Genomic DNA, 13,033 nt, shown 5'->3' on the forward strand with positions numbered 1-13,033 from the left:
GAAGTTGAACCACAGCAACCAGCATGAAGATCCACCATTACTTCTGGATTTTCTCCATGTAAGCTGTGTCTTCATATTCAACAACTTCCTATTTCAGTATGAACTCACCATTTTTCAAATGTTTCCTCCTCCAGATTGACCTCTTGTGTGAGTGCAGGGAAAGGTTTTAACGACAAGGGAGACCTGGAATCCAGTCATTATAACACAGACTGGATGAGATCTATCCCTGATGAGACTCCCATCTCAGCTATTGCTATTCCTGGAACTCATGAGAGCCTGACATTAAGAGGAGGACCGCTTGCTGTGTCTCAGGCTTGGACTTTGGAGAAGCAGCTCAGAGTGGGAGTTCGGTATCTTGACATCCATGCTGGGATTTGGCTTCCCACCAGCACAGACATCACTGTCCGAGATGCTAACTGGATGTTTTCACAGGGCATTACCTTAGCCACTGTCTTCAGTAAGGTCTTTGATTTCTTAGACACACACCGCAGTGAGGCTGTGCTGGTGAAAGTGACGCTACATGGATTTTACAAAGACAAAGTGGCGCAGATGGTGAAGAAGCTGATTGAGAAGTTTAAAAGAAGAATCTGGACAAAGGTGTCAGTGCCAAAACTGGAGCAGGTGCGGGGTAAGATCATCTTCCTGCAGAATGTGAAGTTTCCATGGGGAACAGAAAACCATAAATCATATTTCTTTGAGTCCAACAAGCTAAAAGATGTTGAAAGAAAAATAAAACACATCAAGTGGCATCTCTGCGGCCATTACATACTTCTGACAGAAACTGCTGCTGCAGCTCACAGGCGCCCGAAAACCCTGGCCAAGTCCATAAACAAGCAGCTCAATGACTTTGTGAGCAAATTGAAGGGGAGCCCCATCAAAGGCTGTGTAGGCATCCTGAGTATGGACTTCCCCAACGCCGATCTAATCAGAAACATCATCCAGCTGGGAGTCTGTGCCTGTGGTCCAGCTGCAGGGCATCCTGGAGGTCTGCAAACACCAGGAGAGCCACAACCATCAGGACCTGGACCAGAACAAAGACCACTGGGCTCTGCAGGTGAGTCAGACACACACAATAAGAATCCTCTGAGGCAGCAGAAGGAAAATCACTGGGCTGAACCAGAGCTAAGACCTGTTACACATTTAGAACCAGAACCTACAGCATCTTTTATACCAGAAAACCTGTTCCAGGATCACTATCTACACATAATTTAGAGCCACAAAAAATGTAAAAAATAATTGGTCATGATCAGATAAAACTAGGTATGCAAATCTTGATTATGTTCTCCTATCCCCAAAGAACCAGGAACAGAAGCCACAGAAAAGCCAGGAGAAGAAACTGGAGCACAACCTGAAAAACCAGAGTCAGAACCAAGAGCAGAGCCAGGGAAACCTGAATCAGAACCAGGCGAAGGACCAGCAGAACCTGGAACTGAGCCTAAAGAACCAGAATCAGAACCAGGAGAAGCTGGAGCAGAACACAAAAAGGAACCAGGAACAGACACTGAAACAGAACCTTCAGAAGAACCTGCACAGCCTGGGGCAGAACCTGCAGAAGAACCTGCTCAACCTGGTACAGAAAGTGGGTCAGAAACAAGAGAGAAACAGACAGAACCTGGAACAGAACCCAGAAAAGAAACTGAACAACCAGGTTCAGAACCAGGAGCAGAACTAGGAGAACCTGAATCAGAACCAGCTGAGGAACCAGCAGAACCTAGAACTGAACCTAAAGGACCAGAAGCAGAACCAGGAGAAGCTGGAGCAGTACCCAAAAAGGAACCAGGTACAGACAGTGAAACAGAGCCTTCAGCAGAACCTGCACAACCTGGAACAGAACTTGGACAAGAAACTGAACAGCCAGGGTCAGAACCAGGCGCAAAACGAGCAGAACCTGGAACTGAACCTAATGAACCACAGTCAGGACCAGAAGCAGAACCAGAAACGGAACCAGGTGCACCTGGAGCAGAACCCGAAAAGGAAGCAGGAACAGACACTGAAACAGAACCTTCAGAAGAACCTGCACACCCTGGGACAGAACCTGCAGAAGAATCTGCACAACCTGGGACAGAACCTGGAACAGAACCTGGACAAGAAACTGAACAACCAGGTTCAGAACCAGCAGCAGAAACAGGAGAATCTGGATCAGAACCAGCAGAGGAACCAGCAGAACCTGAAACTGAACCTAAACAACCAGAATCAGGACCAGAAGCAGAACCAGAAACGGAACAAGGATCACCTGGAGCAGAGCCCGAAAAGGTACCAGGAACAGACACTGAAACAGAACCTTCAGAAGAACCTGCACAGCCTGGAACAGAACCTGCAGAAGAACCTGCACAATCTGGAACAGAACCTGAAACAGAACCCAGAGAACCTGGATCAGAACCAGCAGAACCTGAAACTGAACCTAAAGAACCAGAGTCAGGACCAGAACCACAACCAAAAGCGGAACCAGCCGAACCTAGAACTGAACCTAAAGAACCAGAGTCAGAATCAGAAACGGAACCAGGAGCACCTGGAGCAGTACCTGAAAAGGAACGAGGAACAGACACTGAAACAGAACCTTCAGAAGAACCTGCACAGCCTGGGGCAGAACCTGCAGAAGAACCTGCACAACCTGGGACAGAACCTGGACAAGAAACTGAACAACCAGTTTCAGAACCAGGAGCCGAACCAGGTGAACCTGGATCAGAACCAGCTGAGAAACCAGCTGAACCTGAAACTGAACCTAAACAACCAGAACCTGAAAAGGAGCCAGGTGCAGACACTGAAACAACAGCTGCAGAAGAACCTGCACAACCTGAGACAGAACCAAGAGAATCTGGATCAGAACCTGAAAAAGAGCCAGGTGCAGACACTGAAACAGCACCTGCAGAAGAACCTGCACAACCTGAGACAGAACCAACAGAATCTGGATCAGAACCTGAAAAAGAGCCAGGTGCAGACACTGAAACAGCACCTGCAGAAGAACCTGCACAACCTGAGACAGAACCAACAGAATCTGGATCAGAACCTGAAAAGGAGCCAGGTGCAGACACTGAAACAGCATCTGCAGAAGAACCTGCACAACCTGAGACAGAACCAAGGGAACCTGGATCAGAACCTGAACAGGAGCCAGGTGCAGACACTGAAACAACACCTGCAGAAGAACCTGCACAACCTGAGACAGAACCAAGAGAACCTGGATCAGAACCTGAAAAGGAGCCAGGTGCAGACACTGAAACAACACCTGCAGAAGAACCTGCACAACCTGACACAGAACCAAGAGAACCTGGATCAGAACCTGAACAGGAGCCAGGTGCAGACACTGAAACAGCATCTGCAGAAGAACCTGCACAACCCGAGACAGAACCAAGAGAACCTGGATCAGAACCTGAAAAGGAGCAAGGTGCAGACACTGAAACACCACCGGCAGAAGAACCTGCACAACCTGAGACAGAACCAAGAGAATCTGGATCAGAACCTGAAAAGGAGCCAGGTGCAGACACTGAAACAGCACCTGCAGAAGAACCTGCACAACCTGAGACAGAACCAAGAGAACCTGAATCAGAACCTGAACAAGAGCCAGGTGCAGACACTGAAACACCTGCAGAAGAACCTGCACAACCTGAGACAGAACCAAGAGAGCCTGGATCAGAACCTGAAAAAGAGCCAGGTGCAGACACTGAAACAGCACCTGCAGAAGAACCTGCACAACCTGAGACAGAACCAAGAGAACCTGAATCAGAACCTGAACAGGAGCCAGGTGCAGACACTGAAACAGCACCTGCAGAAGAACCTGCACAATCTGACACAGAACCAAGAGAACCTGAATCAGAACCTGAACAGGAGCCAGGTGCGGACACTGAAACAGCACCTGCAGAAGAACCTGCACAACCTGAGACAGAACCAAGAGAACCTGAATCAGAACCTGAACAGGAGCCAGGTGCGGACACTGAAACAGCACCTGCAGAAGAACCTGCACAACCTGACACAGAACCAAGAGAACCTGAATCAGAACCTGAACAGGAGCCAGGTGCAGACACTGAAACGGCACCTGCAGAAGAACCTGCACAACCTGAGACAGAACCAAGAGAACCTGGATCAGAACCTGAACAGGAGCCAGGTGCAGACACTGAAACGGCACCTGCAGAAGAACCTGCACAACCTGAGACAGAACCAAGAGAACCTGAATCAGAACCTGAACAGGAGCCAGGTGCAGACACTGAAACGGCACCTGCAGAAGAACCTGCACAACCTGAGACAGAACCAAGAGAACCTGAATCAGAACCTGAACAGGAGCCAGGTGCGGACACTGAAACGGCACCTGCAGAAGAACCTGCACAATCTGACACAGAACCAAAAGAACCTGAATCAGAACCTGAACAGGAGCCAGGTGCGGACACTGAAACGGCACCTGCAGAAGAACCTGCACAATCTGACACAGAACCAAGAGAACCTGGATCAGAACCTGAACAGGAGCCAGGTGCAGACACTGAAACAGCACCTGCAGAAGAACCTGCACAACCTGAGACAGAACCAAGAGAACCTGAATCAGAACCTGAACAAGAGCCAGGTGCAGACACTGAAACACCTGCAGAAGAACCTGCACAACCTGAGACAGAACCAAGAGAGCCTGGATCAGAACCTGAAAAAGAGCCAGGTGCAGACACTGAAACAGCACCTGCAGAAGAACCTGCACAACCTGAGACAGAACCAAGAGAACCTGAATCAGAACCTGAACAGGAGCCAGGTGCAGACACTGAAACAGCACCTGCAGAAGAACCTGCACAATCTGACACAGAACCAAGAGAACCTGAATCAGAACCTGAACAGGAGCCAGGTGCGGACACTGAAACAGCACCTGCAGAAGAACCTGCACAACCTGAGACAGAACCAAGAGAACCTGAATCAGAACCTGAACAGGAGCCAGGTGCGGACACTGAAACAGCACCTGCAGAAGAACCTGCACAACCTGACACAGAACCAAGAGAACCTGAATCAGAACCTGAACAGGAGCCAGGTGCAGACACTGAAACGGCACCTGCAGAAGAACCTGCACAACCTGAGACAGAACCAAGAGAACCTGGATCAGAACCTGAACAGGAGCCAGGTGCAGACACTGAAACGGCACCTGCAGAAGAACCTGCACAACCTGAGACAGAACCAAGAGAACCTGAATCAGAACCTGAACAGGAGCCAGGTGCGGACACTGAAACGGCACCTGCAGAAGAACCTGCACAACCTGAGACAGAACCAAGAGAACCTGAATCAGAACCTGAACAGGAGCCAGGTGCGGACACTGAAACGGCACCTGCAGAAGAACCTGCACAATCTGACACAGAACCAAAAGAACCTGAATCAGAACCTGAACAGGAGCCAGGTGCGGACACTGAAACGGCACCTGCAGAAGAACCTGCACAATCTGACACAGAACCAAAAGAACCTGAATCAGAACCTGAACAGGAGCCAGGTGCGGACACTGAAACAGCACCTGCAGAAGAACCTGCACAACCTGAGACAGAACCAAGAGAACCTGAATCAGAACCTGAACAGGAGCCAGGTGCGGACACTGAAACAGCACCTGCAGAAGAACCTGCACAATCTGACACAGAACCAAGAGAACCTGGATCAGAACCTGAACAGGAGCCAGGTGCAGACACTGAAACAGCACCTGCAGAAGAACCTGCACAACCTGAGACAGAACCAAAAGAACCTGAATCAGAACCTGAACAGGAGCCAGGTGCAGACACTGAAACAACACCTGCAGAAGAACCTGCACAACCTGAGACAGAACCAAGAGAACCTGAATCAGAACCTGGACAGGAGCCAGGTGCAGACACTGAAACGGCACCTGCAGAAGAACCTGCACAACCTGAGACAGAACCAAAAGAACCTGAATCAGAACCTGAACAGGAGCCAGGTGCAGACACTGAAACGGCACCTGCAGAAGAACCTGCACAACCTGACACAGAACCAAGAGAACCTGAATCAGAACCTGAACAGGAGCCAGGTGCGGACACTGAAACAGCACCTGCAGAAGAACCTGCACAACCTGAGACAGAACCAAGAGAACCTGAATCAGAACCTGAACAGGAGCCAGGTGCGGACACTGAAACAGCACCTGCAGAAGAACCTGCACAATCTGACACAGAACCAAAAGAACCTGAATCAGAACCTGAACAGGAGCCAGGTGCAGACACTGAAACAGCACCTGCAGAAGAACCTGCACAACCTGACACAGAACCAAGAGAACCTGAATCAGAACCTGAACAGGAGCCAGGTGCAGACACTGAAACAGCACCTGCAGAAGAACCTGCACAACCTGAGACAGAACCAAGAGAACCTGAATCAGAACCTGAACAGGAGCCAGGTGCGGACACTGAAACAGCACCTGCAGAAGAACCTGCACAATCTGACACAGAACCAAAAGAACCTGAATCAGAACCTGAACAGGAGCCAGGTGCAGACACTGAAACAGCACCTGCAGAAGAACCTGCACAACCTGAGACAGAACCAAGAGAACCTGAATCAGAACCTGAACAGGAGCCAGGTGCAGACACTGAAACGGCACCTGCAGAAGAACCTGCACAACCTGAGACAGAACCAAGAGAACCTGAATCAGAACCTGAACAGGAGCCAGGTGCAGACACTGAAACAGCACCTGCAGAAGAACCTGCACAACCTGAGACAGAACCAAGAGAACCTGAATCAGAACCTGAACAGGAGCCAGGTGCAGACACTGAAACAGCACCTGTAGAAGAACCTGCACAATCTGACACAGAACCAAGAGAACCTGAATCAGAACCTGAACAGGAGCCAGGTGCAGACACTGAAACGGCACCTGCAGAAGAACCTGCACAACCTGAGACAGAACCAAGAGAACCTGAATCAGAACCTGAACAGGAGCCAGGTGCAGACACTGGCCAGGTGCGGACACTGAAACAGCACCTGCAGAAGAACCTGCACAACCTGAGACAGAACCAAGAGAACCTGAATCAGAACCTGAACAGGAGCCAGGTGCAGACACTGAAACGGCACCTGCAGAAGAACCTGCACAATCTGACACAGAACCAAGAGAACCTGAATCAGAACCTGAACAGGAGCCAGGTGCAGACACTGAAACGGCACCTGCAGAAGAACCTGCACAACCTGAGACAGAACCAAGAGAACCTGAATCAGAACCTGAACAGGAGCCAGGTGCAGACACTGAAACGGCACCTGCAGAAGAACCTGCACAAACTGAGACAGAACCAAGAGAACCTGAATCAGAACCTGAACAGGAGCCAGGTGCAGACACTGAAACGGCACCTGCAGAAGAACCTGCACAATCTGACACAGAACCAAGAGAACCTGAATCAGAACCTGAACAGGAGCCAGGTGCAGACACTGAAACGGCACCTGCAGAAGAACCTGCACAACCTGAGACAGAACCAAGAGAACCTGAATCAGAACCTGAACAGGAGCCAGGTGCAGACACTGAAACAGGCACCTGCAGAAGAACCTGCACAACCTGAGACAGAACCAAGAGAACCTGAATCAGAACCTGAACAGGAGCCAGGTGCAGACACTGAAACGGCACCTGTAGAAGAACCTGCACAATCTGACACAGAACCAAGAGAACCTGAATCAGAACCTGAACAGGAGCCAGGTGCAGACACTGAAACGGCACCTGCAGAGGAACCTGCACAACCTGAGACAGAACCAAGAGAACCTGAATCAGAACCTGAACAGGAGCCAGGTGCAGACACTGAAACGGCACCTGTAGAAGAACCTGCACAACCTGACACAGAACCAAGAGAACCTGGATCAGAACCTGAACAGGAGCCAGGTGCAGACACTGAAACAGCACCTGCAGAAGAACCTGCACAACCTGAGACAGAACCAAGAGAACCTGGATCAGAACCTGAACAGGAGCCAGGTGCAGACACTGAAACACCACCTGCAGAAGAACCTGCACAACCTGAGACAGAACCAGGAGAACCTGCTGAACCTGGATCAGAATCAACAGAAGAACCTGCTGAACCTGGAACACAGCCTGAAGAACCAGGAACAAAACCTGCAGAACAACCAGCGACAGAGCCTGCACAAGAACCTGCACAACCTGGGACAGAACCTGGAACAGAACCAGGAGAAGAACAGGCAGAATCTGGAACAGAACCTGGACAAGAAACTAAACAACCAGCATTAGAATCTGAAGAACCACAGTCAGAACCAGGAGCACAACCAGGAGCACCTGGAGTACAACCTGGAGTAGCAGCACTGGAGCCACACCCTGTGGTTCTTCCAGAAATCCCTTTGAAAATAAAGCACCAACAGGAACCAGCATGGAGAGTGCGTAACTGCCACAGGGGGCGCTAAAACATCATATCAGGAGCAAAACCTGCAGTCTTTGATCTGAAGAATGAAAATACATAAATTGTATTGAAGACAAAACTGCTTCTTGTTTTGATTTAATAATTTCTTTTCAGATATTAAATCAGGGTGTGAGAAACCAACTGTCAATAAAAACAAGAAAAAAATAAAAAACTGAAATAAATTTCACACAATTAGGATTATTTAAATCCTTTACTTAATATTAAATTTCTAACCTGCAGATCTAGAGCTGTCATATTAATTACTCAAGACACAAATTATAGATTTATTTTTATTCTTAAATATTTTAATTACTGATTTAAAAGTAGAAACAGCAACATCACAACTACAGGTTTATGTAACCATAACATGGAACAAACAGAAGGCAGAAAAAGTAAATGATGATAGCAGTACAAAATCAGAATACTTGGAGCTACTGAAGCCAATATTAATTAATGTACAAAATTAAAACTTTTTAAATCTGCAATAAGATAAATATTAAGTCACTGTTTCCAAAGGCTTTTAAACATTTTTATATTTTGTTAAAAATGATAAAAACAAGTCACATTTCTTAATACTATTTGAATCAGCTGTTTTACATTTATATTATTAAAGAATTACACAAATTAACTTTCTTAATAAAAACACAATGTTGTTCAGCATCAATCTAACTGAACAAAATGTTCTGAAAAGCTGTGAATATTTTTTTTTTACCAACAAAATTTTTATTGATTTTTCCATTTACAACAAATCTTTTTTGTATTTATACATTCGCCTCTGGGGATCTAATCTAATTTACATTTAGATTGTATTCCTAGATTGGAACACACATTTTTCTTGTTCTTTGAGGACCACAGAGTCAAAATTAAATAAAAAAATCAAAAAGTTTTATTCAGTCTCTTCCATTATGTTTGTTAGATCCGTTGTCGCGATGTATTTAATGAATAGGTCCCAAATTTTGCAGAATTCTTCTTGTTTATGTTTGATTGTATAAGTAATTTTTTCTAAGGGGAGTGTTGCAGACAATTCAGAAAGCCATCTCCCTATATTAGGGTGTTTACTATCTTTCCAACAAAGTGCTATTAATCTTTTCGCTAAAGATATACTCAAATTTATAAATTTTTAATGCTTCGGGATAGGTGCCAAAAATAATGAATTTTGGCCAAGCCTCCAGCGGTGTCATTGATGTTTCAGTAAAATCTTCCATCAGGCATTTATGGAATGTAGATATTACTACCTTTTCCCATGCAGTCCATATCCATCAATTTTTCCACGGTAGAACGTGTAGGAATAAATAACACTTGATGTTGTGTTTTTATAAAATTTCTCAGCTGTAAATATTTGAAAAAAATGGTTGCTAGAAATGTTCTCCAATTTTTTTCCAGCCCCTTTTTGGCCCAAGATTTAAATCCTCCATCTGATTTCCCCGGAGAGAAAGCATCATAGTCCCCTAATGGGCTGAAGACAGAGAGAGAGGGCGGATCACCAAAAAAAATGTCTTAACCTCATACCATACTGCAATCATGTTCTTCACAACAGGGTTTTTTGTTTTGCTTTTAAGGAGTGGTAACTTTGCAGAGTACATATATAGAGGAAGTGACAAATTAAGTTCCATCTCCTCCATTTTTCCAGACACGAGGATCCTTTTCGGTAAAATAAAACGTTTGTAGTTGTGCAGCCCAGTAATAAATAGCTGAATTAGGGCATTTAAGCCCTCCTCTGTCTAACAGCAAGTAAAGAAAAATGTGTCCTGGGACGTCTATTATTCCATAAAAACCAGATAAAAGTGTTTTAAGCTGAGTGAACAGGTTCCTCGGAGAAGGTGGAAGGTTTTGGAAAATGTACAGGAGTTTAGGCATTACATTCATTTTAGAAACATTTATTTTCCCTGTAAGAGACATGGGTATAGTTTTCCACCTATGATTCTGTAATTGTAATAGTTACTGGCTCCAATATTTTTAAGTTGAGGGACAATACGAATAACTTAGGGCTACTAAGGGAGACCTTGCATGGTCAGATGCATTTAAAAAGATTATAGATGATTTGGATTTATTTAATGTCCACCAATAAATTTTTCCGAAGATGTTCATCACCTTTAGTAGTTCAGGAATGGATTTGTCTATGTTTTTAAGGAATATTACCACATTATCTGCAAAAAGAGCTAACCTGTGTTCTTGTCCAATAGGAATTCCTCAGATATTCAGGTTTGTTTTTATAGCTATTGCCAGTGGTTTTATAACTAGAATGAACAGGAGCTGCGATAACGGGTCGCCCTGCCGGCAGCCTCTCTGTATATACATTTCTGTGGAGATGTTACGATTAGTTATTATTTCGGCATAGGGTTGTGTGTAAAGTAATTAGAGCCATTTATTAAAATTATCTCTAAAACCAAAACGTGAAAGTATTTCAAATAAGACCATTCAACCCTGCTGAATGCCTTTTCAGCATCTAACAACAGTTTAGCTGAACCTGATGACCCTTTTTCAAGATGAAGTATATTTAAAAGTCTGAAATCCTTCTCTATCTTGTACAAAACCGTTTTGATCACTATGTATAATATTTGGAATTATTCTCTTTATTTTCCTGGTCAATATTTTGCTTAACATTTTTAGGTCCACATTTAAAAGACTAATTGGCCTTATGTTTTTGCATCTATTATTTGGTGTAGCTGGTTTTGGCAACAATGTTATAAGAACCCCTCTCAAGGTGCTAGTGAGGACTCCATTATGAAACGACTCTTGATACATTTCTAACAGTGGTTCATTTTATATACTTTGTAAATTTCCACAGGTATCCCGTCAGGACCAATGACAGATATTTCATTAAGGGTCATATCTTTGTCCAATTCATTTTTAATTTAATTTCTTCTGTCATTTTTCGGATTTGTATTTTATCAAATAAATAATTAAATTCAAATGAATTTGTAGCCAATTCGTATGTGGGATGTCAGGGCAACGGGCCTATGCTCATTAAGGAGTGATGGGTGAGTTTTCTTTGGTACCGGAACAAGACAGGAAGTCTTCCACAACACTGGAACCTTCTTTAGGGTCAGGCTAAGGTTGAAGAGTACAGTGCAACATGTCACATGTGCGAACAAACAAAATGTCAGTGCATTGAAGTGAGAGTTGGATCACTAGCATGTCACAATCCAACCTGGATGTCGTCCAACGTGATGACCAGTCATTACTCTGACAGTCTGGTTACTCCTACATCTAACACCAACTCCCACAATTCCTGTTTGTTTGCAGCGAGTCTAAGTGACAGTAAGCCCAGGTGCCTCAGAAAATCTAATATGGACTTCCTGGTATTGGAGCAATATTTTTATACTTGAAGTATGGCAGCTCAGATCACTGGAAAGAAGTAGACACCCAAACTGTGGCAAATCAAGGTAAATGCTGTAGAAATTATACAGACCTGCTGATGCTAGACACCCACTAGATGTCACTGTGTCTAGAACCTGTATGCCTCCAGCCTCCAACCAGGAGATCAGAAACAAAAAGAAATCACTCCAGACATGGACCATTTTGGCTAAAATGTATAAAGGTAAATAAAATCTATCGAATTCTAGGTTCTAGATTTATGATTTTAACCCCTGAAGCTGTAAAGTTCCTTTTCCAGTACTTTAAAAAGCTCCTTGTTGATGAAATGATTGGATATATTTCTAATACCAATCTTTTTAAAGCACATAGAAGTTTCTAATTCGCCCGTTCAAAAGCCTTTTCTGCATCTGAAACGATTCAACCATTTTATATTTGTGAGGTTTCCAATTAAAGAGTCTGATACTAAACAGATTTTGAATGGATCCAGCCTGATCAGGAGACACTATGAGGAGTTAAGTTTTTTAATCCTGGTGACCAGCGAAGGATCTTAAGATGTGCATTTTTAAGCAGTTCTGGGTGTAACTGAGTGGTAGAGTAAGAACTTTATCAAGCTTAAGAATAGGGTTGAAAATAGCACAAGAAAATAATGAGAATCAACTCTGCAGGGAAACCATCAGAACCTGGAACTCTGCCCAGAGCACTGTTGATGTTGGAGCAGATGCCAAACTCCAGACCGCACCATATCCTGCAACCTTCAAACGTGTCCAAGGTTCAACACACCTGAATCCCATAATCAGGTCGTTAGCAGGACTCTGTAGAACCTGTGTGCACGAGAAGGTAACTGATTCAGGTTGTGTCCATCGCTCATTTAATTTGGGAAACTTCTGAGTCAGGGAGATCACGTTTTATTTGATGAAAGATTTCTGAAAATCTTAATGTCTTTAGGATCATTGGTTGATTGATGCCGAGCTCAGTAACAGTGGAAACTGTTTCCTTTTCTTTAATTTTCAGTTGATTTGCAAGGAGTTTTCTAGATTAGGTATGATTTAAGTTCTCCAAGCATAGTCTCTGTATCTAGAGCTGTGTTCTTGCCTCCAGTATTTGCTTTTATACCAGATTTTCTATTTCTCTCCTGGGATATGCCATGAATTGCAAACGCTAGCTTGTTACGGTGGTCGTTTGCACAATAAGCCCCGTATACAACTTAGTGGTTGAAGATATTAGTTATTATAATATGCAACAGTGTAAACGGTGACCCAATCAGTGACCGACGGTCTTCTGATGTCATGTTTCAGCACAGGTTGACTGGATCATCTACGTTTGGACCATGTTACAGGAGATGTCCAAATGTTCTGACATCAGTTTCAATATCAAACTGAGGCAAA

At 44.8% G+C, this 13,033-nt stretch overlaps 1 protein-coding gene across 1 annotated transcript; it reads left to right on the forward strand.

The window, feature by feature from the left end:
• The first annotated feature begins 23 nt into the window (after positions 1-23).
• On the forward strand, positions 24-6,869 carry LOC124878705 (protein PF3D7_1417600-like). The gene is made up of 4 exons (XM_047382799.1): positions 24-58; positions 135-1,054; positions 1,298-1,761; positions 1,832-6,869. The coding sequence occupies exons 1-4, from the start codon at positions 24-26 to the stop codon at positions 6,731-6,733; spliced, it is 6,321 nt and encodes a 2,106-aa protein (XP_047238755.1). The 3' UTR covers positions 6,734-6,869.
• The last annotated feature ends 6,164 nt before the right edge of the window (positions 6,870-13,033 follow it).

The sequence above is a fragment of the Girardinichthys multiradiatus genome, chromosome 13 (genome assembly GCF_021462225.1).
Source record: "Girardinichthys multiradiatus isolate DD_20200921_A chromosome 13, DD_fGirMul_XY1, whole genome shotgun sequence".
Taxonomy (NCBI): domain Eukaryota; kingdom Metazoa; phylum Chordata; class Actinopteri; order Cyprinodontiformes; family Goodeidae; genus Girardinichthys; species Girardinichthys multiradiatus.